The sequence below is a fragment of the Pseudopipra pipra genome, chromosome 1, assembly GCF_036250125.1.
Source record: "Pseudopipra pipra isolate bDixPip1 chromosome 1, bDixPip1.hap1, whole genome shotgun sequence".
In the NCBI taxonomy this organism is placed as follows: Eukaryota; Metazoa; Chordata; class Aves; order Passeriformes; family Pipridae; genus Pseudopipra; species Pseudopipra pipra.
The window spans coordinates 146,582,208-146,608,169 of NC_087549.1; the positions used below are offsets into that span (position 1 = coordinate 146,582,208).

The window sequence follows — 25,962 nt, forward strand, 5'->3', positions numbered from 1 at the left end:
CATGAGAACCTGGAGTCAAGGTTCTGGGACAGGTTGTGTCCCAAAAGGTGACACAGCCTGAGCTGGGGACACAGGGTAGAGACTTGCTGCTGCAAAACCAGTCAAAGCCCAGATGTTGAATTTTGCATCCGTTTTAGTTTTGATGCTGAATCAATGGTAGAATTTCTGTAGGACTGGAAAGGGTAACAAGGAAGGAATAGTTTCCAAGGTTGAACTTGGGGTTTTTTTATAGCATTGGTATCCCGTAGTCTCTGAATAGTAACTTTTTAAATGTTTCTAAGCAATTTCCCCTCACTCTTAGTTTTTAAAATGAACTCTGTTTTAAATGAACTCTATGGGGTAGCAGCTGTAGATTTTCTTTTAATTGAATATGGAAAAATGGAGAACTGAGTGACTGAAGACACACTCCAACAAGATAAAATATTTGTTAAATCCTGCACCACATCTTGCTGAAATTCCTTGATTTTATTCTTAAAGCTACAATAAAATTGGGAGCAAAGACACCCAAACACATTTCTCTAAATAAAGGGAGAAGCTCCAGCATGTGAGGACCAGTAGCACTGTGCTAGATGCGGGTGTACTTTCCACCTTGACCTTAATCCATAAACACACTAAACATTTCCTGAGCATGATGCAGGGCACGAGTGCAGTGCACTGCCCAGGGACATGTGCTGCAGGGGTAATTAATGCTGGCAGGGACAAAAGTGAGGAGTGCAGGTACAGAAAACCAGGTCTTTGCCACAATCATTTGCTTGATTATTTAGTAGGTTTTAATATTTTTTCCTTTTTCCACCATTTCCTTCTACCAGCATTAGTTTCTCTTTAGGCATTTCAAGACTATAAATACCCTGTTTAAAAAAAGCTTAGAACTTAGAAAATGAAGAAAAAAATCCTCCCTCACATGGGAAGGGAGACAAGTCAGTGGCAACATTTAGCTAAAGGCATAAACTCCTTACACATGTGCTAAGTGGATCTAAATCCCAACTTACCTTTCAGCTATGCCAGTATAAATAGTTGTAGAAGTCTTACCAAATTAAGTCCCAAGAAGGCTTTGGCCCTAAAGGCCATTTCATCATGAATAGTTGGACAAGAGGAGTCACAAGGGAGAAAGCTGTTGTGTATCACATTACTCAGTGACAAGATAGCCAATATCCAAAAAAGACATAAATACTGTGGATGGGAAAATCTTTACCCGTCTCTTCCCCAAGTTGTCATGCTTTTAGGGACAAGTGGAGCTGGTTGCCTCCTGAAAGATCTGCTGATGAAATAGGTTTAGCCCTTCATTTTAAGTGGGTTTTTTTCCCTCCTTAAATGTTTAAGTTGTTTTGAAACATTTGCTTGTGTTTGTTTAAAGCCAGGACTTGAGATATAGGAACACAGAAAAGCTGCAAAAAAAAAGTGAAACAAATTTCCTGGCATATGAAAACAGTTCTACTAATAGAGCCATAAATCTAATAAATGGATGTATGTACTACATAGATTTCATCAGTAAAACTCAGAAAAAATATTCATGAACGGGTTACCCTTTGATTCTTCTATTTTTATTTGTTTCATAATAAGGTGCCTCCCTTTTTCTGTATTAATTTTGTTGAATAGGCCTTAGGAAATAATGACAATTGCAGAGTCAGTATTAAATTGAGAAAAACCTTCCTCTTGAACATGGTATGAAATTGATTTCAAAATCTTTTTTTTTCTCTAAATTCTTCCCTGCCAGTTATTTTCCCAAAATGTTTTCATGATTAGAAATAACTCGACAAATTTCTGTGACTACATCTTGGTCTGTCGTTTGACTGTAAAGTGTTTATTCCAGCTTTGTTTAAGCTGCTTTGGTTGAACACTTTTTAGCCAACTTATATCATTCCCTAAGGCTTTTAGTAGAAAGATGAAGAAAACATTTCTAATAATATTCTGGAGTACTAATTTTAAAAGGGTTTCACTGGGAGAAATACATGACACAAAACTAGGTTATGCAACTCTGTGCACCAAGTAAAACGAAAGGATCATTGTCATGGGTGAAACAAAACTTAGGGGCTATCTGGACTTTTTTTCTATTTCTCCCAGCTTTGTTCCATTTCTAGAGAATATCCAAGTAATATCAAGGCAAGATAAGCATTAGCTGTAGCAAGTAGCAAGAGATGCTCACAGTAGTTTAATGAAAAAGATCTGGGTTTTGAGACTTCAGATTGAATACAAGGGATGTTACTGGATCCTCAGCTGCTTCTGAGAGTCTCGTGGAACATGGAGTCTCATGGAGTGGCAGAAACCAGAGATAAACACTCATCCAGGAGATCTTGTCTTTTGGCTCCAAATGCATCCTCAGTGATAAAGGGCTCTTTGCTGTACATGTCCTATTGTGCGTGCTCACATCATGCACTAATCCTTGATACCTCAGCTTAGCAGATGTAGCAGTTAATCATATTTTGAGTCTAACAGGTAGAAAGGCCTGTTTAGAAGGAGAATGATGCTAGAAAGAGGGTGGTTCAGGAAGACTTCTCAGGCAGGAGACCCAAGATGATAACAAATGTCACAGAGTATTTCTGAGCTGGTGGCAGAGTTCAGATGTTATGAGTTTGGACTCACTGTGGGGTGAAGAATTGGTTCACACAGGTTGCAAGACATGGTGCACTACTAAGATCAGATGACATGTGGTAAATGGGACTACAACTTCAAAGCTTTTCAAAACAGTTAAGAGTTCAGGGTGAAACTGGGACTTGCTTCATGGTTCTTCCAAAGAAGGAACATCTTACTGGCACTGTGTTTTTGCAGTGTTGTACCAGTTGCAGTTTAAGATGTCCAGGAGAACTCCAGCAGTATTTTGAAGAGCTCTTTCTCTTCATGTGGGCTGCACCAGCAGAAGTTATTGGAAGTGGTCTGATTTCAGATGCTATTTGTAATGAAGACAGTTTAATCCCCCCACTGAATTGACAAAGTCTGGTTATGCTCATCTTCAGGGCAAGATAAAAAAACTTACACTTTGTTTTCTGCAACTCCTTCTGGGATTAGGCCACAATTTGGCAGTGTCTTCTAAGTAAAGTAACAGAATTTGGGTGGTATTTGGAAAATTTGATGTGTAGGACACAGACAAAATGCTCCTGTGATCATTAAATTTTGCATACGCACCCACAACGCAGCTGTGGAAACATTTTTAGATAAGGAGACAAACATTAAAATAATCTGTGAGGTTCACTTGTGGATGACATAGTATTTGCTGTTCCATAAAGGAGAACTGTGTTACTTTTTGGTCAAAACCAGATAAAGTCTTCTACCCTTAAATATTGCATCCCTACCCCAGTACATCTTTATAAAAACCATAATTTTACTACGAATTTGCCTTCTTTCTGTAACTCTCCTTTTGTTTCAGACTAGAGTAATATCTTATTTTTTTCTAGTTGGCAGCTCTCCCTTAATGCTGTCATGTCTCCCTTATCTTCTTCTCCTAAAGTCATGAGCTAATGTGGCTTTAGGTTGCCAAGCTGGCCAGGAAAACCCTATTCATAGCAAGGGAGAATTATGAGTTGCCTCTTGTTGCTGGCTGCTTGTTGGGCCTTTGGATTGAACTAAGAATAGAATGGAGGGGTGACAAACTGCTCACAAGCATCACCTCCTCCAATAGCACCTGCTATTGCTCTGGGAATTATTCTCTGCCCTTTTCTTTCTGGAATGACTATGACGGCTGGCGTCCAGGTCCAAAAATGTTTCTATCTTCAGTCTGGTTAGTAGTAGATCCATTAATATCTGTTGAAGATGGTTGGTTTCTGGATTTGACCCATCTATAAAAAGTATATCTCTGACAGCATCACAACTCTGTTATTTTTAAGATGGCTTATGTGAAGCTTTGCCTGCTTCTGAGTGGGCTATTTGTACCAACTAAAATATTCCCATGAACCCCCAAAAACCCTACTGCACATAGCAACTGAGTTTTACTAGCTTTCAGAGTGCAGTGAATTGAAGCACGTTACTGTGTATCTTTTATTAAATATGTGCATGTGCAATACCTTTCTGCAAAGGAAATAAAAGATGACAATGTCTCTTTTTTGGATGCATTATATTTATCCTTGAGCATTGAAGAGAGACTGGTAATTATAAAGTTGTTTAGGTATTTTCATTTTAAAGTTAAAATGGTACTGAACTTGAGAAAGCAAGTGCAGTCAGTTACTTAGTACTGACTACTACTTTCATTCTTCTCATATTTAAGTGGACTTTAGCTGGTTGCAAATAAAAATACTAAAGGACTGGCAACGCACACCATGATTTGTGTTCTTGCTGTCATGCGAATTCACAGAAAGAAGGAAACATATTAAAGAAATTCGATAAGACCAGGTGGTCTGAGTGAATAATTTCCCTTTCATTAACATATTCCCCTTATTAACTCTGTAATTAATTGTACATAGCTAAGGAAAGCTATGGAAATTGCATTTTGAGATGTATCAAAGCTGACTTTATGCTTCAGACTTCCATGCAATTTACTATTAATGAAGCAAGAGATGGAGGCCCCAAATCTATAATTATTACTTACTATTTGAATGACAAGCAAAGAATTTTATCAGCACAGTTTCAAATGAAAGGGGATTAGCAGCTAATGTTGAAATTGTTAATCTTTCTTATTAAAATAATTTTGACGAGAGTGTTTAGCCTGAAAGAGGTTTCTGGAACATCATTTACCATTAAAACAGCTATTTTCTGAGGCTCAGTATGAATTTGTCTAAGTTTGACAGCAGGGTGCAAATATTTTTTAAATGAATGAATATTTTATGGGAGCTAAGGCTGTTCATGTGTGAGCTGATGCTGAGCTGCTTGCTGTGTGCATATTCCTGGAATGTGAGGCGGGATGGTAGTTCAATATCCATCTCACTAAAGTGAAGATGTCTACTGAGATAACAAGGGAAAAAAAGCTACAGTAGAAAAATCTGAGAACTGAAATTGTACCCAGGGCTGTATCTGCAGATGAGTGATTAGCAAGTGGGAGCCCAGTCAGAATTAGGCCCTACATCTTGGTGATATTTTTATGACACAGAAAAAGGTTATAATTACATTCAATAACAATGTTACTTCATGTTTATTTAGGCCTTCTTATTCCTTTAAATGCTCGTATGTTTTCAGGTTTTGTAGGTTTTTATTAGCCTCGTGTGCCTTGAGAAGATTATTCAGTGGTGGCTGATATTTGGAGGCAGAAATATAACATACACAACTTTTCAGTGTTAATGAAAAACTATTTGGCATTTTAAATCTTAAAACTTTTCCTTGCAATATTTGCAATTTTCCTGTCTTGCAGGAGCATACAAATGAAGCTGACAAGGCTGCTTTCACTCCTTGGGATGAGGAAATTGTGAATATATAGTGATATAAATGGTGAAAAACACAGCAGCGATAATTTACAAAATTTAATTTGTGGTGGTCTCGGCCACATTGGTACTGGAGAAGATGTATGTTAAAGAACCCTTTTAATTTACCTGTGTCCCATTACAGAAAAAAGCTGATGGAAAAGATATCACATGTCTTTGCCAGTGACAAATTTTGCCAGTAGAATAGACAGAGATCATTTCAATGCTTTCAGACATTATTTGCATGAGCAGAGAGACTGTGTATAGAAGTACCATCAACACAACAAACCTTTATGTACCTGCTCTACCATGAGATTACTCGAAGCTTTACCTCTGTGTGAACCGTGTCGAACTTCATTGGGTTCACTCTGAAAATTACAGGTTAGATAACTAACCCTCTATCTGGAGTCCTACAATGTTCCTTTGGAACAGTCTTGCAGACAGAGTCTGTTGTAGCATAAAGTGTCATAGAGTGCATTTTCACTTCATTCATCAGACAAAATCAAGGGGTTTTTAGCTTAAACAAGTGGTAATGATACCTAGAGAAGCACTTTTATTATAAACTCATGTTTTGCATGTGTTATAAATATGTTTTAGATCAAAGACATCAAGGATTCTTCTTAATCTGTAAGAATCATAGCAAACCATGTAGACCAGGACAGCAAGAGAGTAATCTGGAGTAGACTGAAGAGATGGAATTTGTCAAGGACAAAGCTAATGCAGAATTCAAACCCAAAGCTTTTCTAAATGCAGGAGTATTTCTGATGCAGCTATTTATCTACTGCTTTAGCTAGAAGGTACCTGGAAGGGTTGGATTTATTAACCACAGCCACCAGCCAGAAGCAGCAGCATAAGATCCCCAGGGCAGTGCTGCCTCACAGCAGGAGGGATGTCTTGCTGCTGCTTAGGTGGGCATGTTAAAAAAAAGTGCTTTCTTCTTTCATCATTGCCTCCTTTCACCTTTTGATGTGTGTTTGCATTAGACCAGTTTGACTGAAAGCATCATAATAGTGTCTAATTGATGTTAATGTAGTGAATATACTAATGGTGCCTAATATATTATCTTTTCTAGAAGTCCAGAAATTACTTTTGTGTCATTTGAAGTTTTGTTGTAGACAGGAAAACCCTGCAGTACCTGAGGATATGCACCAGCCTTCAACTTACCCTTTGTATATCCTCACAACTGAATTTTCACAAACTTTGTCCTTCAGGCGGCATTCTGGGGCCTGATATTAGAAATTTTGATTAAAGTCACCCGGATCCTTTCAACTCACTTCAGTAACCAAAATAATAATAAGCCAACTCTCATAAAGCACTTTTGATCAGTAGGTTCAAAACTCTTTTTAAAGGTCGATATCATTATCCTGTCTCTTTAGTCCAGGGAACTCAGGCACAGACAGGGAAGCATCTTGACCAAGACTAACCTAAGGTCAAACAAGCAGAGCTGGGAGTAGACCTGCATTCCCTCATGTCCCAGTGCTGTGCTCTCAGAACTAATCATATTGGCTTTAATGGAAGAAGGGTTCTATCGAAGAGTAATGTTTTTGCCCTTTTTTGTCACTCGTTAGTCTTTTTTTAAGACATGAAAGTAGGACATGAAAGTATAAAGGAGTTCTGCACCCGAGTTTTTCAGATTTCATTCTATGAGTTTAGTTTTGGCCTCATCTAAGAGCAAAATATTGCATATTTGGAGACTTTACTGAAAGATATTTACTACACATTGGAAAAGCTTGTGAAAACCAAACTGAGGATGTGCAGTCTGTAGTAAATAACCTCTATGACAGAAAAGGGGTACCATCCACATATTCCTTGGGTCTCTTCTGAATTGATAACAGTTTTCTTTAAGAATATATGCACAGTCTGCTAGATCCTTAGCAATCAGACACATACACTGAATTTTAGGTTCTTTATTTTTCTTTTTCTTTCTGTTTAACAAGCTGTACTTTTACTGTCTACTCAGAACTACTACTGTCATTCTCTCAATGTATTCTCCTTATTCAGCATTTGAAGGAAAATAAACAGTATGCGAGGAAATGTTGAGAATTATCAGCTATGACCACAATTTGCTTCTTCCCATAGCGTTTTCCTAATTTGCTGTGTTCTGGGTTTTGTTTTTGTGACTTTCTTCCTTTGCAGTATAGTGTCTTCTTTCATCATTTCACTTCTTTGTTGACCTCTATGGTCTGTTCTTGGTTTGTTTTTCTGTTCTCTTTTACATTGTTTTTTTCCTCATTCGTATTTTGCCCTCTGTCACTTCAAATATTTTCATCTGTGGATTAGACCAGTGTTCCTCAAACTTCTTTAAAGTGTTATCCTTTACTGGCTTCCATGGAAACCCAAGAGTCCCAGGAGTAGGCAGGATATCTTCAGCTTATGCATTTCTAAAGCTTTTCTGCCATCACTTCACAATCCCTTTTGAATGCTTTCATGAGAAAAATATTTGAGAATTTGAGAATCACTGAGCTAGGCCAACATCAGTTGAAAATCCCGTGGTGCATAGATAAAAGGTTACCTAAAAAATGGGACACTTCCTCTAGATTTGGAAGCTCGGTAGATGCCAACTGCATCTTTCTCGTGGCCAACATTGCTTATTCTGCTACTGCATGTTGGCTCATCGTGGCTGTGAGTGTGACATGGAAGGGACAGGGCAGAAGTCAGGCATGTCTTCTCCCACGGTCATCTCCAGTAAGTCCTGAAAGTGCTTCTGTGAAAAAAGAGTTACTTCAGGGCTTTTTGTCATAGAGTCATAAAATCATTTGGGTTGGAAGAGTCCTCCAATATCAAGTCCAGACATTAAAAAATAAATATCCAACCTGATTTCTGAGCTGTCTTTTAAGTCAAACTCTTTGTTTTTACTGTTCCACTGGGTTTGCTCTCTGCATCCATGTAACTGGCAGTTACACTAATTGGGTTTATTCTCTATGGTTTGCAGAGGACAAACATGGAACTTCCTAGGTAGGGGACACGGTTCCAAAATGGTCCTGAGTACAAGGACTTGATCACTGAAGATGTTTGTGGAGTTTGAAGTTTCCTGTCTCTAACTGTTATGGGAGTTTTCTTAGGAAAAGGCTGATTGTCCAGTCTGTTCTGTCCCTGCTTTTTCTCACGGGTGACCATATGGTCACTTGTGCTTATATGCATATTCTGCCACTGGGCTGTGGGTGTAGCATGAATTGCAAGACTTCTGGGATTTCATTTTGCATGTTCTCTAATTTCCACAAACCTATGTGTGTGTTTCTGTATAAACTCTATTGATTTGATATGCACCCCCACTGCCCCCACTCCCCAAAAAGCCCCAAACCCCACACTGAAAAGCAAAGGGGTTTTCCTTTATGAGTTAGTATTTGTTTCTGGAGAAGCACCTTTTCACTTTTATTCACAAGTTTAAGAGTAGTAGTAAGAGTATTACTGATTATCCCTTTGCTCTAGCAGGCATGTTATGTTTGTAAAAATAATATTTTCCTTTCTCCGCTCAAGATGGCCAGTGTCTAACAGAGGCATAATTTGCTAGACTATGTATAAATCACATTGTGTGCTGTATCACTTGGATGTACATGGTCATGGTTGCCGGGTTTTACTGGTCTCATTATCTCTGAAGAACATGACCACGCTCGAAGAGAAGATTATTTTTAAACATGATGTTTTCAGATTTCTTTATTTATCTCTTGGAAATTTTTATATATATAGTAAATGAAGACTATACAAGTGCTCTGAAAAAAACCACAGACTTTAATTCATTAAAATCTAAATTTGAAAATACAGTATCCAACAGGGAACCCAAATTTAGATGCTTAATTGAGTTAGCAGGTCTAGGAGAGGAAGAAGCCAGGGAATTTAGTTTTGTGTTTTAAGCTAGGTAATTAGTGTACAGTAATATATTTTTAAAGTTTTCATTTCAGACATACAACAGGCATGTAAATGAATCAGAAATATGTCTTGAGTTGCGGTAGGATGTTCAAAACATTAGTAAAAAAATGAAGTGAGAAGAAAGGACCATCTGAAAAATAGATTTAATGTGTAATAAGTAAATAATAGTTTCCTGTGAGAATGGAATTGGGTGTCAATATTTATCACAAAGAGTCAGAGGACTTGATTTGTACATTTTTGTGCAGTTTTCCTGCTGGGTTTTATTCAACTGCGTATCTTGTGCTTTTACGTTTTAGCAAAGCTACCAGAAGCGCTTCCCAAAATGTCTCAGTTGATGAATTCAGCTGACACTCTCCTTGGCTCCAGTTCCTATACTGCAGAGCTGTCTTTAATGGGGAGTTTTGGATTGTTTTTTTTTTGTTTTGGATTTATTTTTGCTTTTAAGAAATGTCACAACATATCCCATGCTGTGAAATAACAGTATTTAGCTAAGAGGTTTAGCCTTCCATTTATTGAAGTAATATTCCTGCTTTATTTGAAGGCTCTTTATTATTTCAGATTTTTATTGTGAAATCTATTATAAGAAGTATAGAAAGTTTAGAAATTGATTCTGGATAATTCATCTTTTAAATCTTTATGATTTAGTTTGGTATGTCTTTGAATAAGCAACATTCAACATGTGCATAAATTAAATTCCTCTACTCAACAGCAACTTAAACCCTGTACTTCTAAACAAAACCTGTTCTAATTCCATCACAGAACATTTGGTATACCCTAATTTCAAAAATGTTGTCAGATATGGATTCATTAAAGTTGCCTGACTTTCAGCCACGTCTATAAACTTGATCATGGGATAGGGAAAAAACAGTCAAGAATATTCCTGCAAAATGAGTGTTTTAGGAGCATATTCTGTGACCCTGGGAAATTCATTTGGTGTTTCTGGCCTTTCATTTCCCATCTGTGAAGCAGCAATGATACTTGCCTCCCCTGCAGAAGTAATGTGAGTACTTTCAGACAGTTGGACAGAAGGAGCCATAGAAATATAATAAGGGAGCATATTATATTCCTTTTATGGTAATCATCTTCTCTTTTTTGTTGAGGTTTATTTAAAGCAAAGTAATTGCAGGGGTGAAACTTCATAGGCGTAATTTAGATTTCAAGAAAGAGGGTAAGGAGGAGGAGTTGAGAGTGGTTGCATTTTAAGACCTAAAAGACACCATTAAGTAGCTGGTAATCCTTGAGAAGGGATTCTTTGTACAGTGAATTTATCTTCTGCTATATTTAGAAATCCAGGTAGAGTAAATATTTCATAATTAGGTATTGCATTTTTTTAATATTTAATTTCTTAGCTACATTTCCTTTCAAAAGCATACCTGCCTCCATCATTCCAGCTGAAGCAAAAAGTTGCAAAAATGGAAGCAGTGAACTCAAAAGCATCACATGTACTTTCCAAGATTTCCTCCAGAGATGAAAACCTGCATCAGTCCACACCAGGTTGTATCCAGCCATTTCACTGGGATTTCACTGAGCACCTTTGGCAGCTGGGAGCTGTAAGAAAAGGGATTAGCAAGGGTTTGTGTGACACACACTGATCCCAGCACCTGCTGATTGGATTGAAGTAATCCTTTTACAAGTTACAAAACTCTATTATCAGAGCATTAAGAGAGGGAGAGACGGTGATATACGCTACATCAAGGGTACATTAATTTAGGTAAACAGAACATAGGTTACCATCTAATGTACTTGTGAATTACAGTCATTCTTGGCAAAAGTTACACTCTGGTCTAGTCTGGTAGATAAAGCCTTACACTGACCATGCAAAGATGACACTTCTGTAGCAAACCAAGGACAATAATCTCAAATTATTTTAGATGGCATGCTTAAAGCACGACTGCTCTCTGTGTGCATGCTTAGTTGTTTATGATAAGCTTTACATCTAAAAATATGAAACTGAAACTATGGAATGTCATTTTTTATTGTTGGCTGATATTACCATGGAAGTTAATTTACTTCCGAGTAATACAACCTACTTGAAGCAATCTAAGGGATATTATTCTCAACCACACTGAATGGTTTCTTTGTCAGTGAATTCCCTCCCTCTGTTTTTGGGGTTTTTTTTTTCAGTTTTCCTTCATCACCTATGATAGTATGTACATTAGTAGTGGTTTATGCCAAATTACATGTAGAGCTCCATAGTATTTTCCAGTACATAATTAACAAAGCTTCAAAACTAATCTTTTCACTGGTATAATCAGGTACTGAGAAATACAAGAAAAATTATATCGAAACACATCATGGTAGTAATATTGCTGCAAACACAAAGGAGAAAAAATAGTTTATTGGTGTATTTTATAAAGAGGAAATCCAAATTCCCAAGTTTTTATTTCCTAGAGTTTTTCATTTGTGGTTACTGTAGATAGGAGATCTGGGATGGCACAGGACAAGTCAGAAAAGAGAAAGGAGCCTGAAATGTCTGACCAATCAGATGATGAAATCCAGGTTCCATTAAAGTAGTGGATGCAGAACACTCCCTAGGATTGAAAGCATGTGAGACTTTATAGCCAGATGTTAATTTACTGAGACTTCTTCCAGATACAGGTTTTGTGAGATACTGACAACAATTTTATATGTCTATATAAGCTCAATATAACTAGTCCAATAAAGTCACATTTATCTGCAGTTAATATTGAAAACCTGATGAGCGATGTTAGGACTAAAGCTAGTGTTTCTAACAGTTATGGAGAGATGCTTCAGAGATGAAGCTGGTCTTAATAACAACTACAGGTTCTGCATTATTGTGAGTTGGTTGGAGAAAACTGATTTTGTTAACGTGTTAGTTGGTCAAAAGACAGAAATTGGGTGAGATAGTGCATCCTCTATTTATTTGAGGTCTGCTTTGTCAGGAAAAAAGGTAGGGAAGCATGAGCACAGTTTGGCTCTGCTCCCATGTGTCAGTACCACTGAAAGCATTCCTCATGGAAACACGTGATGAGCTCCCAGCCTTTGGTCTCTGCAAGAACAACACGGAAGTTCAGAGAGAAAGACTGACCTTCTGCAAACACGAGTCCAAAGTAACTTCAGTATTACCATGAAACGGTGCTGGGAGATGAGAAATGTTTAAAAAGTGAAAAAAATTTGGTGCTCTGCGTGATCTGAACATGGCTCAGAGTTCTAATAATGACATTGATCTCAGGGAGCTTTATTTGATCAGATCTGGACAAGTGTGGGTGCACCAAAATAGAAGAATAAAGTAATAATTTTATAAAAGAAGAGTGGGGAGAAGGAAAGAGGAGAAAAGAAATGAACCTTTTATTGCTGTTTCCTGAGTCCAAACTCCAAACCTGGAAAATAATGGAGCACAGATTAGAAAAGGAATTGCTGATTATCTAGCAAGAGATTTTTCAAGGGTATAAAAGGAAGATAAGTGTAAGAGTGTCATTGAAAAGGATGGGGAAGGCTGGAGTCTTTCCTTCGTGCATTTGCTAATCTCCTTCATCCTTTCCATTGGATAGCTGAACAATGAGTAAGAATATGCATAATTCTACAAAGAATAAATTTTGCCTGGACAAACTTAATTGCTTTTTATTTAACTAAAACTACAAAACCAGTAGATGAAGTGAAAACAACAGATGTAATACGTGTGGATTTTAGTATAGTCTTGAAAAATTAATGTCAATTTTTTAGAGGACAATTATGTGGATTGAAATGGGGCTAAAGGGTGATATACAAAAAGTAATGATCCAAAGCTATGTATGGGAGTGTCTGGCTGAGTACAGGAATTGCTGTTAGCTCCAGTTATACTTAACTTTTTAAATAATGAAGTGGAAGTGAAGGGAAGTGACAATGGCTTTTACAAGTGATATCACAGTCTAAAGTTCTGTACAGACACAGTGATGGAGGAGTAATTCAAAAGTTTTAAAAGATTAGACCTGAAAACACATACAACAAATAAAGTTAAATTATCTTTGAAGAAAAGTCACAAGAAGAGATATCTATAATTTTCATAGATCCGTTAATCCATGATCTGTGAAGACACTAAAATATATACAAGCAAAATTTATACAGAGCAGCAATATTCTGAACAAGCAGACTGAGGCTGAAATAAATGGATGGGTGAAAATGTGTAGCAAATTAAGTTTGCAATAGAAAAGCAGTTTTGTTGACATCCCTATGAAAAAGCTGTCTCAAATGAGGAGGAGTATTCCTTATTGAAAATATTTGCACATTTCCAGGAATACAATGTATAGTTCATTTAGAGTCTCAAGAAATAGTAACAAACTGTGTTTTAGGCTTCTACTTTAGATACAGGGCAGCCAAATGTTAGAAAGTTTCTTAGTACGAGAAACAACATTATTTGAAGGCCTGGAAATAGGTAATCGGGTAGGCTGCTTCTGTCTCTAAAGAGAGCGCTGTGAGTAACATGAAAGGGAACAGAGAAATTAACTGTGAAGCCACTGATGATGAGGTATTAAGCCAGGAAAAGGAAGAAGAAAACTGTGTACAATGTTGAAAGTAAATTAGATTTATGCAGAAAAGTATTTCTCATATATAGTCAATGCAATGTGTACTGAAGACCAAGGAGTTAAAGCAGAACAGCGAGAATTCTGGGGTGTCCCGGGACAGAACAATGCAAAGCTTTGACTCCTGCACTGTCAGGTAACTGATGTGGATTCGAGTGGTAACTGTTCTCAAGCATTAAGATAATTTTGCATCTATTTCTTCAGCTGACATTTGAAATTCGATTAGGCCTGCCAAGGTGTGTCAATTGAAGAGTTTCACATCTTTTCATTGAAAGAGGCATCCTTAGTCATGAAAAAGGGTGTTTAATCAAGTACCATACTGGAATTATGCAGTCAAAAATAATTGTAATAACCAAACATCAGCTAATAAAATAGGCATTTATATTTAAAATTCATATCTTAACAGATGCAAACCATACTATCTCTCAAGAAGGTATTTGGTCTCTTCTCCCAAGTAACAGGTGATAGGACAAGAGGAAATGGCCTCAAGTTGTGCCAGGGGATCCCTTCTCTGTGGTGACCAGTGACAGGACCCAAGGGAATGGCCTGAAGTTGTGCCAGGGGAGGTTTAGGTCAGATATTAGGAAAAGGTTCTTCACCCAGAGGGTGGCTGGGCACTGGAACAGGCTCCCCAGAGTAATGGTCATAGCACCAAGCCTGCCAGAGTTCAAGAAGAGTTTGGATGATACTCTCAGTGTATCATCTTGGGGATTGTCCTGTGCAGGGTCAGGAGTTGGACGTGATAATCCGTGTGGGTCCCTTCAACTCGGCATATTCTGTCATTCTGTGATATTAGGGAAAATTTCTTCACTAGAAGGGTTGTCAAGCGCTGTAACAAGCTGCTCAGGGCACTGGTGGAGTCACCATCCCTGGAGGTATTTAAAAGACATGTACATGTGGTGCGTAGGGACATTGTTTAGTGGTGGACTTGGCAGTGTTGGGTTAAGAGTTGGACTCAATGATCTTAGAGACTTTTCCAACCTAAACGATTCTGTGATTCTATGATTTAGAGATTGACCAGACAACTAGAATTTAATGGTTACATTTTTAACCTCATTTAGTCACAGAGCCCATACTGGATGGCCCTTGAAGAAAGAAAACAATAATGAAAAAAGTAAAGAAAAACAAAGCAGTTTGACCCCATATTACAACATCAACCAAGCACACTGGAAGTTCTACCAAAGCCAAGGCAGGCTGCTGTGTCCTTGTTCAAGCACACGGAATCTGTCTTAATATTTGCCACTGGCACCATCTCTCTTGGCCAAAGATTCATTGTCCCTGGGACAGCTTTTCATCCCCTGGCTGAAAGCTCATCTTTTGCCTTACAACTGGCATGTCTCACACAGTAATAATAGATACCACAACACATCCAGTCTCTCCACATAACATTGGCACATCCTCCTTATCCCTGTGGCATGTTTGGTAGCAAGAATATTTCATCTATCTGTACACGAGAAAGTATGGACTGGGCTGCCAATTGTCCTGGCAGGTGAGGGCCTGTGGAAGGAAAATTAAGACAATGGAATTTAAGGCACTTTGGAGCTGTCCAAGCAATCAGTGTTAGTTTAAATAATATACTTTGGATTGCAGGACTTGCCTTGATGTGGACATATTGGTGAGACTAGACCTCTACTTTTTCAGCAGGCTTGAGGAGCGTTACAATAACAGTTGTGACAACCTCTATTTATTTTACCTGCTGCTCTGAGACAAGGACAATCATGTGCGTGTTTGACATGTTGGTAATGAATTTCTTTTGTACCAGGCAAATACTGCAGAATGTCTCATCAAAACATCCTAATTAAGGAGTGGATTTGAGTAGACATACAATCTCTAAAATATCAGAAGTTCCACTCAATTTAATGTACATCCAGCACTCCCAAGAGAGTGTTTCAAAATCACTAAGCTTCTGTTTAGCAAAATGGGGATGAGCGTAGGGGCTCTGAAGGACTGTAAATGAAAGATTACTTAACTCTGAGGGAATTGTCTGGCTCCTGAATGTTTTAAAGCAAGCTTCTTTCTCAGTAGCTTTTAAAAATGTGCATAAAGCAGATGTTCGTATTGTACAGAGCCTTCCATGGATCTGTTTAAATAGTCAAACACCTTTTCGAGGTCTGTCAGGAAGTGCCCTGTGAATCTGATATGTGTGATGTAGATATTGAAACTACTCAAAAAATGGTTGTCTGGTTAAAGTAAAGACTGAAGTGTATTTTCATTTGAAGATTCATTTCTCTTTACACTCAGAATTACCTGGAAAATGAAGGTAAAAGTAAAAACTTTTAAAAATAGGTGAGTTTATTTAAAAGTTCATGTGCACTAAAAGCAGTCAAATTACCTTAACTGTGTCATATTTGATGATTTAAAAAGGAAAATAAAATTTCTTTTTAAAATACAATCCTTTAAATCATCAAAGAGACAAGTTGGAGTTAACAGGAAGCCTTTTGCTACATATAGCCCTGCCTTAGGAATAAAATGTTCACGGTCTTTTTGCTACAGCTTTGTGGATCTCACAGTATTTTGGAGAGACTCAGTGTTGGCAGATCTGTATATCTGCATAAAATGTCCCTGAAGTCTATGGGACATTGGTGATAGGCATGTCACAATGAATCACATTATAAAACTGTGGTCTAAAATGGGAAGATGCTACGGGCTGGTCCTTGACTGCCTGATCTCTACTGCATGCTAAACAGCTGCTCTGGAGCCAAGACTATTGGCTCTGTGGTATTGTAAGATTTTGCTATTTTTTTTCCCTTTGTCTCCCCTTTTTTCCTATATACCAACAAGTCTCTGCTCAGAAGGGATTATCTATTTTTTTTATGATGTTCAGTATACATAGCCAGGCACAGAATCACTGGGAGAATAGAACAGGATCTTTAGCCTTCCTCTTTTCCCCAGTAGCAACAGCCTTTTGGCAAGGAGAAGCAAACTATCAGAGTATGGTTTCCTCGTGTTAACTTGCAAGTTGAGTCTGGTAACACATTAGCTGACCCACATGGCAGGGCCACGCAGCTCTCCCAGCTCCCCATTCGTAAAGTCACAGCTCTGTCCACTGTAATGTGTTTCCTTCATTATAAAAAAGAAGCAATCACACAGTAGGTGTTTTGATTGTATCTAGGCCACCACTATTCTTTACCTCCTTTAGAAACCTTTCTTCTAATGCAATATCTTTCTGTGTCCTTAAAGATGTACCTTCTGGAAGCATTGCTTCTTGAATTGCTTTTCAGTACCAGGTTTGATTTACAAATCTTGTGTAAAGACGCAGGCCCCCGACAAACTCTGCACAGAACAAAGCTGTGTGTCAGGATCTCTTCTGTAATCAAAAAACTGTTCAAGCTGCATGAGAGAGCAATATCCTGCCTTGCTGACCAGGTGGGAAGCACAGTGCACAGCTCATGTTTGGCAGAGGAGAAGCTGCAAGTTTTCTGCACCTTCTGCTGAACCTGTTGAGAGGGCACGAGAGCCTTTCTTCTTCAAAGCATGTTTGGAAAGAACAATTCGACATAACAGAGATTGTCTAGGAAAAAGGTTTTCGAAGTAATTAAACTGCTTTCTATACTTTACAGTAAATCCTTTACAGGAGGTATTTCTAGACAAGGTTTGCTACTGACTGGGCTGTATTATTGAGGGCTCCAGCAGGAATCACTGTGACCGATGTTTGGGTCAGAAGCACACACAGCTCTGCTCTTGACCTCTCAACCCCTGTCCAGACCCTGAGCCTATCTCCTAAAGTCCGTTAACATCAACCTACCTTGTAAAGGTAGTATGGAGCTTAATTTACAAATATGAACTGTGTGTAATGTGAGATGGTTCTGTTGTTGCTGTAGGAGAAGATGGCAAGGTTGTATAAGTAGACTTACGGTACCAGGTGATAATTTTCTTAATTCTCATGTTTAAGGGAGTGGAAGATTTCTATTTTCCTCACCCTTTTTCCTTTCTGCTCTTCCCCCCACCTACTTGGATGATTTTTCAGGTCCATAGGGTGAAGGAATAGGGTTTTGGTTCACTTTCCACAAATCTTTGGAACTGAATTCCTGATCCACTGCTGGACTGGATCTCTAGCCCTGGGAGATCTGCAAAAGCTTAAGACTTGCACCAATATGCTTTGATGGGCCATCATTCCTGCCACAGACAGACAGTTTTCTTTGGTGATGCTTTCCTAACAGATTAAGCTGAATGCAATGTAAAATCTTTAACTACACATATTAATATTAATTAACAACACCTTAGTTCTAGACCCTCTCTGTGCCAGTCCATATGTAGAATGTTTCTGATGACCCAGTGCTTGAACCATGACACTTCTGCTTGGCTATTTTTTAATTCTCTTTGACAGCTCTATCATTGTTGTTACTTGCATATGTGCTTGAACTTCAGTTTTAAAAGCCTTTGGTTTTACAGGAGCTGTTGTTTGTAGTAATTTTTGTCAATGGAGTTTTGTTTCTTTTCCACTGCCTGATGAAAGAGATGGTTGTGCTTATGTTTTCTAAGTATTGATGAAGAAACACTTTCCTCCTGAAGCTCAGTAACTGGATGTTTCACACATTTCCTCTCTGTTAGCACTGGGACATTTTAGCATTCTCATTCTGTATAGCACAAATAAGCTTGAAGTTAAATCCCTGAAGTGAATAAATTAGCCATAAAACTGAGGGTCTTTTTTTTTTTACTCCAAAGCTTGGAATTCCCGTGCTTTCCATCTTGAGAAACATCCTTTTAGCTTAGCTTTTGAGCCTAGCTAAGTAAATGCTTAATGCAGTATTCTTTTAATTCCAGTCCTACATGGAAGATCACCTGAAAAACAAGAATCGTCTGGAGAAAGAGTGGGAAGCTCTGTGTGCTTATCAGGCCGAACCCAGCGACACCACCATTGCACAGCAGGAGGAAAATGTCCAGAAGAACCGCTCCCAGGCTGTGGTACCGTGTATGTACACTTTCATTCAGATGATAGCGTTTTAAGCTCTTGACACTTTTCCTTTGCACAGTGGTTTGAAAGCTACAGATGGCAGGCAAACAGAATGCAGAGCAGCTTCTATGTGCAGTACAAAGATGGGGCTACAGCTATGGGCTGGGTGCATGTCCTGTTGTCCTATCAGATCATGTTTATCTCTTTAAAAGTTGCATATATGTTACTAAAATGCACAACTATGCCACATAACACTGCTGCTGCAGCTGTGCTGTCTCATGAAATCCCATAGCCAGGGTGCTTTTCAATGCTGAAATATACTTTCTATACAAGAGTGGCATCTGTAGCCATTCAACAGAAAGAAGTTTGGCATGTGTTTAGACAAGTTGGTATCATGTCCATCCAACAGTAATACCAGCAGTCTATAGTCAGAGCTAGATCATCTGTTTATCAGATACTCAGCTGTACTGAAAGAGCCCCTTTAGACTTCAGTGGATAAGCTTGCAAACTGGCTTCTCTCTGCAAGGCTTAGGATAAAAAGAGAAAAAGGGAAAAAAAAAAAAAGAACCCATGTTTATATTCCTAGAACCTGTTCTTTCCTGTAAGCAGCCACCTTCTGAGCTTGAAATAAAAGTAACATATTTTTCCTATGCAAATATATGTATCTCGTAGATTACATTGGTAATCTATGGGCACACATTTTATTAAGCAACCAATGAAACAAAAATGAAACTGAGAATACATGCACAGTCCACAGCAACCAAAATGCTCTCAATCAGTGTGCCCACAATCCAGCTGGATAGCTTGGCAAACATATGTATCTATTTTAATTTTTAAAGTGCCCTGAAAACGTTAATTTTCACTAAGAGAACCTTGAATAATAACTATTCCTCCTTTAGAAATGGGGAAATGACAGGTAACACATTAAGTAAATGTCATAGCCAGATTTAGAGTGAAGATTCTTTGGAAGTATGTAATAATTTAACTAAGCCCCTAAGTCCTTGCATATTTGCTTCAGCAGGGTTTGGTTCTTTTGTTTATGTAGTGTCTTTTTCTGCAATACTTTGCTCCTCAGGAGAGGAGTACAGTAGTTTGGCAACATTAATTCTTCTGAGTAAATAAGGTGCTGATCAGAAGCCTTTTGAGGCAACAGCATCAGTTTGCTGACTTCCATGTGTTTTGGGATCAGGTCTGTTGAGAAGTTCTAAAGAAGTCACCATGACAGTTAAATTAATTAAAGGAATGCAAGACTTCTGTGCTGTTTTCCATCCTGAAAGAGCAGAATTTAACCAACATGACAGGAAGTGAAAATTACTCCATGAAAATTGGTATTGATCCAAGTTAATCTTCCCTCTTAAAGTGTTCTATTCAATATGGACTTACAGTCAGACCATCTTAAGCTATTTCAAGTCCCTGCTCATAAATTGAGCCAGATTGGTTTTGGTTGCTGCCTTGGAGGCAGCATGGCAGCTACAGGTGTTGCCAGAAATTGGTTCTGATTATTTGACTGATGTAGAAACTGTGTCTGCATGATACAATGAACTAAGATAGACACCTTCAGACTAGACTTGTCTACCTCTAAATCCAGAAGTAACATGACCGTAATAGTGCTAAAGAGCAGAGATTTTTACTTGGGTGTCGAAGAATCATTTAGGTTGGAAAAGACCTCTAAGATCGTCAAGTTCAGCCATTATCCCAGCACTGCCAAGTCCACCACTAAAACATGTCCCTGAGTGTGATGTCTACACATCTTTTAAATACCTCCAGAGATGGTGACTCAAGCCTATTCCAATGCTTGACTACTCTTTTGGTGAAGAAGTTTTCCCTAATATCCAATCTAAACCTCCCCTGGCACTGTTTGAGTCCATTTCCTCTTGTCCTGTCACTGGTTCCTTGGGAAGAGAAACCGACCCCCACCACGCTACAACCTCCTCTCAGGTAATTGTGGAGAGTGATGGGGTCTCCCCTGAGCCTCTTTTTCTCCAGGATAAAGACCCCCCAGCTCCCTCAGCTGCTCCTCATAGGACTTGTGGTCCAGACCCTTCACCAGCCTCGGTGCCCTTTAGACGTGCTCCAGCACCTCAATGTCATGCAACACCAGAGAGCTGAAGTATTTTCAGAGCTAAGATAGTCTGTCTCTTTTCATCATGTTGTACCATGTGGATGTATCAGCCTACACTGATCAGCCTTCAGTTCTCTGCCATTGCTTCTTCCATGGTGTATTGTTACACCTGTTCTTCCCGCTGCCGTGTCTAGACTGAATCAATACTACCTGGACATGGGCAGGGTGACCACAATCCATCTGAAGTTTTAGTTAAAAGTATTTTAGCACATTTAAAAGGCAAAATGCTATTTTTACTTTGTTTCTACAATGTGGGAACTTCTATTAAAACTATTAGTGCACTGGGAATTTTCCTTTTTGACTGAATTGCACAAAATTACCTGCCTTCACTTTCTGAAGTGGCTGCACACTGGTAAACAGCTGTCGTGTTATATCCCTAAAACTATTTTGTTGATGAGTGAAAAGTGTGGCATAGAATTTAAACAATATTAAATTTTGATAAGCTGGTTATTTTAGACTACAAGATTAGACTGAGATGAGAAGGCCCAGTTTGCCCGCTTTTTTTTTCCTTGTTAGGCACTAAAACTATAGAAAAAAGTCATAGATTTGCTTCATAATAAATGAAGAAGCAAACCTGATATGATTTTAATATACTATAGAGTTGTTACGCTACATTCAATGTATTCTCACAGAGTAATGTCTTGTTAGTGTGTCCTTACCCCTTTCATATTAATAATCACCTTGTCAAGGCAGAACAAGATTGCCAATTCATGTAGAAGATTTCATCTTAGGAAGACCTCAAAGAAGCTTTAATATCATGTTGTATTTGCTTTTCATTTTCCTTTTTTAACCAGTCTTAAAATAATACAGTGTTATTTTTTACTGATTATATAACTGATTTAATTTCTAGATTAACATTATCACAATTTTATCATAGCTTGCTCTTATACCTATCTTCTCTATTTACAAACAGCTTTTAAAATACTTGATAACAGAATACCTTGACACTGCACTTAATTAATTACTAGTTAAAAAAATTGTAACAATTCGAGTAACCTGTACCTTCTAGATTAACAAAACTGTATCCTTCTATCCAATCAACAAGCAGATTGCTATAATTTAGGGCAGTCAATGTTTATATTTAGTACTATAATTTAGTGATACCTTTTTTTTCTGTAGTAATATATGAGCAGTCCAAAAAAAGCTTTCCAGAATTTCTTTTCTCTTTTTGCATCTCTGCAAAACAAACCCATCTCAATAGGGTCAATACTGTATGTTTTGATGTATGTAGCCCATAAATATGTACAGGTGTTTAAAGCATTTGGCAAACAAGTTTTTGTAGTGAACATCTATCAAAAGCTGCCCACTGTAGCTGTGTCCATGGGTCATGGTAGATATTAAAGCAACCTGCTTATCTCTGTGTTTGGCTTTCCTACAAAGGAGAGCAAAGCATTTGTGGGCAGAACATGCACCCAGCTCTGAGGCTTGTGCGCTTTTTAGAGCACAGCCAGGAGTTGTGCACCGAAGATGGAACACCTGAACAGAGGGCACCTCCTCCAGGTTTGTTCATTATCTGTGTCAGGAATGGATGTACGAATAGTGCTCTGAAACAAATGAACTTGATTTCAGTTCAGAGCCAAGAAAAGTTCCATTTTGTGCTGATCATCAATAGGCAAAATAACGATAATCAACAGATTATGATTCTTCATAGTCTTCAAACTGCTCCACTTTTGCTCCTTGGCAGTTCTTCCCTTTCTTACTTCAGTGTAGTTCTATACAGTGCTTTGTATGGAAAAAAATCAGTCTAAATCTATAAGGAAGAGAATGATGGTCCAGGCAGAATGTGCCAGGTTGATAGTTGTAAGATTTGTCCTGATCTGTGTTGCCTGGGTTCACACAATCCAGAGTTGTCCATATTCCTTGTTTTTAGCCTTTTTTTAATTGATTCTGTTCCTTCAGAAGTATCTGATTAAAAGGAAACGGAAGACAGAGGGAAGATGGGAGTCTTACTTTTCCAAGCTTTAAATCTCCATCTAATAACAGAAATGATAGATCTTCATTAAGTTTAGACAGAGGAATCCAGTGCCATTTGAGATGCTTAAAGTATTCAAGGTACCCAGGCAGAACTAGCAGCTATAACACAAGCTCTGTGAGAAACCTGTGCCTCTCCTAGCTGCTAGCCTGAGTGTCCTTAAAACACCTCAGATACCACCAGAAACCCACACACAAGCATTGAAATCAAGTTCTCTGGGCATGAGTCAGTGAAATTGTAGATTAGGATGCCTAAATTTAAGTGTCTCTGTGTAGCTGCCTCCACATGAGCCAGGTGTCAAAGCACCTGATACCACCAGTGAAGAGCCTGTTAGTTCAGTGACATCAAGAGAGCTCTGCAATGGCCAAAAGTTGTTGTTTAGTTTACAATGAAATAGCTCTAGGACGCCACTGTATATCCTGTGTGAGCTACAGATGCTAGTTTAAGAGGGTACAAGTCTTTAGGTCTTGTGTCGTATCTGTTATCCTTGTGCAATGTCTCATCTACTTTACAGTCTCTCAAACATTACATCTTCATGTTTAGCCAACTAAATAGAGCTCCATTAAGTGTAACCACTTCACATGAAGATGTCTGTATGTAGATGCCAAAACTTAGATTTTTTTAGTCTATAAATTGAATTTTTATATACTGTAAACTCATGTGTGTCTGCTTATATTTTGTCCTTTATCCTCTATTCTTTATATTTTATAATTTATATTTTATATGTGTATAAAATACAACATTGTACTATATTTTTCCACAGCCACAGGTTAGTCTAGCCATCGTATTTAGGAAGCCTCTCTCTGCCACATATATCCATCTACATATTTTGCTTTTCTTTCAGCTGTGGCTTGGCTGGAGCAACAGCAAATGCAAAGTAGTTCAGCACTCAGCAGCAGCTATTGTAGATACTTAAAATGATGATGAGTTGTAGCTTGGCCAGATTGCACTACCTAGTAACAGCATTTGTCTTTTCTCTCACTGCCTTATTACCATCCCTCTCCTCTCCTGTTTCTTCATTCATCTTTCTCACTTTTTAGATTGGTCTTACATATCTTCCTTTTTTTGACATGCCTGATTCTCTTTCCTTGCTTCCAGCATAATCAATATGCAGTTTACAAAAAAAAAAAAAAAATCACTTTGGTGATTTTCCCTGTAGTCGCTCATTGTTATCATAACGTTCTGGTGTCCGTGGTATTCTGTTGGGTTTTTTTTTTCCTTTTCTTCTTTCCCTGCCTGTTTCTGAAGATCTATTATGCAAGTTCCTAGAAGCTTTGAGGTGATAACAGGCATAGACAAGCACAATCTGTTCATTGTCAATATGAATGCTTGATGCTGCAACTGAAGCACACATGGGTGCAAACTCTTGATATATGCGGAAAACACATGTACAACCTTTTTTGCACACTTTTTTTTCTAAGTGCAAATACAGTCTCACCACCTTTTCACTACCAAAGCCTTAACAAGTCTCACCCTCTGATAAACCCTCCAAGACAGCAGAATAATGACATGGCATTATTCAGAGGGTCCGGATAAAGCATTTTGTTTTAAAAAGAAAAATCCTGAAGTTACTTATCTGACTCCTGACTTTTATTGGAGAGTCACCCTGTGTCTGTTTGCTAAAAACTCATGGATCACTGTCTGCTCTTTCTCTCTCATCCATTTGAAAACATTTCACATGTTTTCTTTGGTGATTAGTTCAAACACTTTTGCTGTCCAGTGAATGAGGCTTATCCTGAGTGCTTGCTTAGTTTAAGGTATGTGAGAGACCACATTTGCTGCATGTAACCTGCATTCCTTCTGCAAAGACAAAAGGTTTCAGAGCTGTAATTCTTCAGGCATTCTGTGACAATGCTCATTATAAAGCTTCCTGTAAAAAGTATTGAGTAGCCCAAGATCTCAGGTGTCAAAAGTTCATTTTTATATTTTGGATTTTTTGTGCAATGGTGCCAAAGTGAGGTGGAAGTGAATAATGTGCATGAACATGTTCCCTTTCTCATCTTCTTCATCCTTCTGTTGTGTTGAAACCTTACCAGGGAAAATAATTTTATGTGAATAGTAAAAACTGGCTCTTCATTCATTTGACATGACTTATTCATCACTGATCTTATTCCAGGAGAATGTTGTTGACATTGCTGGGTGAGATTGAATGACTGTAAACACTTGTACAAGCATCCCTCTGTCTTGCTCATATATTGAACTGCCATGGCATTACTGTTGAATGAACTTAACCTCCTGTGAGGTACTTAGAATATTTGATAACTCATTTATTATTCTTTTTTATTAAAATATTGACTGGTACTTCATAGTTTAAAAAGCATCTTGGAATCCTGGTGTTAAGAGTGGTGTCACAGGCCACTAGACAAGGTACAAAAGGGGACAGGCTGTATTCCTACACTCTTATTTTGTCTATTTGAAAAATCAGTGGAAAGATCCTCTCAAAACATCAGTATCCATGTTCAGCTGTAGAGGGTTACAGAAAGGGCAGCTCCACAACCTCTTCCCACAATATACTGTGTGGAATAGGTTTGCTGAGAAGTATAAATCATGCTGGTTATGTATCAGGTACAAGCTGTTTGAGATTCTTATGTAAAGACTTAGGCATCTCTCGCATAAATTATCTGAGTGTGGTCTGGTCTTTCTTTCTTTAGTCAATGGAAGGAAATGGCATTTCTTGAGTACAGTTTGGCCTGTTTCAGACAGCTAAATCAGGATGAAATGATTCATCACCTAGAAATATTTCTTTTCTCTTAGCAGAAAGTGAGTCTAGATGATTGGAAGAGATGCAGACATCTGCATTGTCGCTGTCTAAGTATAGACAAATAAAACCCATCCATTATATACGTCCTGAAATAAAAAAATTTAAAAAAAGAAAAGGACTAGAGTTTGGGGTGTACCAGCTTTAAATATAATTGAGCTAGCACCAGTAAAATTACAAGTTGAAAAGTGATAAAATAATCTTGATGATGGGCAAACAACATAAGTCTCCTATGTCCAGAACTGGTGTTTTCCTTACTAGTCTTGTCTGAACCAGCTACAATAGCACCAGTGTAAGATATCTATGTGTGCTCCAGTTGTACTTTAAGTGCAATTGTGATTGGGATTTGATCTTCAAGTCATATCATCTCCACGTGTCACTAGTGGAGCACCACACAGCACTGGTCTTTGATCAGGGCAGATTAACTTACTGTGCATCTCTCAACTGTACTTCAGTGTTCCTGCTGTTCATTCTGTAGAGAAGCCAGGTGGACAAAGTTCCGGCAGCT

The 25,962-nt window shown here is 38.2% G+C and overlaps 1 protein-coding gene across 2 annotated transcripts in view; it reads left to right on the plus strand.

The window, feature by feature from the left end:
- PTPRN2 (protein tyrosine phosphatase receptor type N2) overlaps positions 1-25,962 on the plus strand; it is a 641,953-nt gene that overhangs the window by 559,920 nt on the left and 56,071 nt on the right. For both annotated transcript variants that reach the window (XM_064638038.1, XM_064638047.1), the window contains one exon: positions 18,473-18,620. In XM_064638038.1, the coding sequence (XP_064494108.1) occupies positions 18,473-18,620 (148 nt within the window). The remainder of the gene's footprint in view (positions 1-18,472; positions 18,621-25,962) is intronic.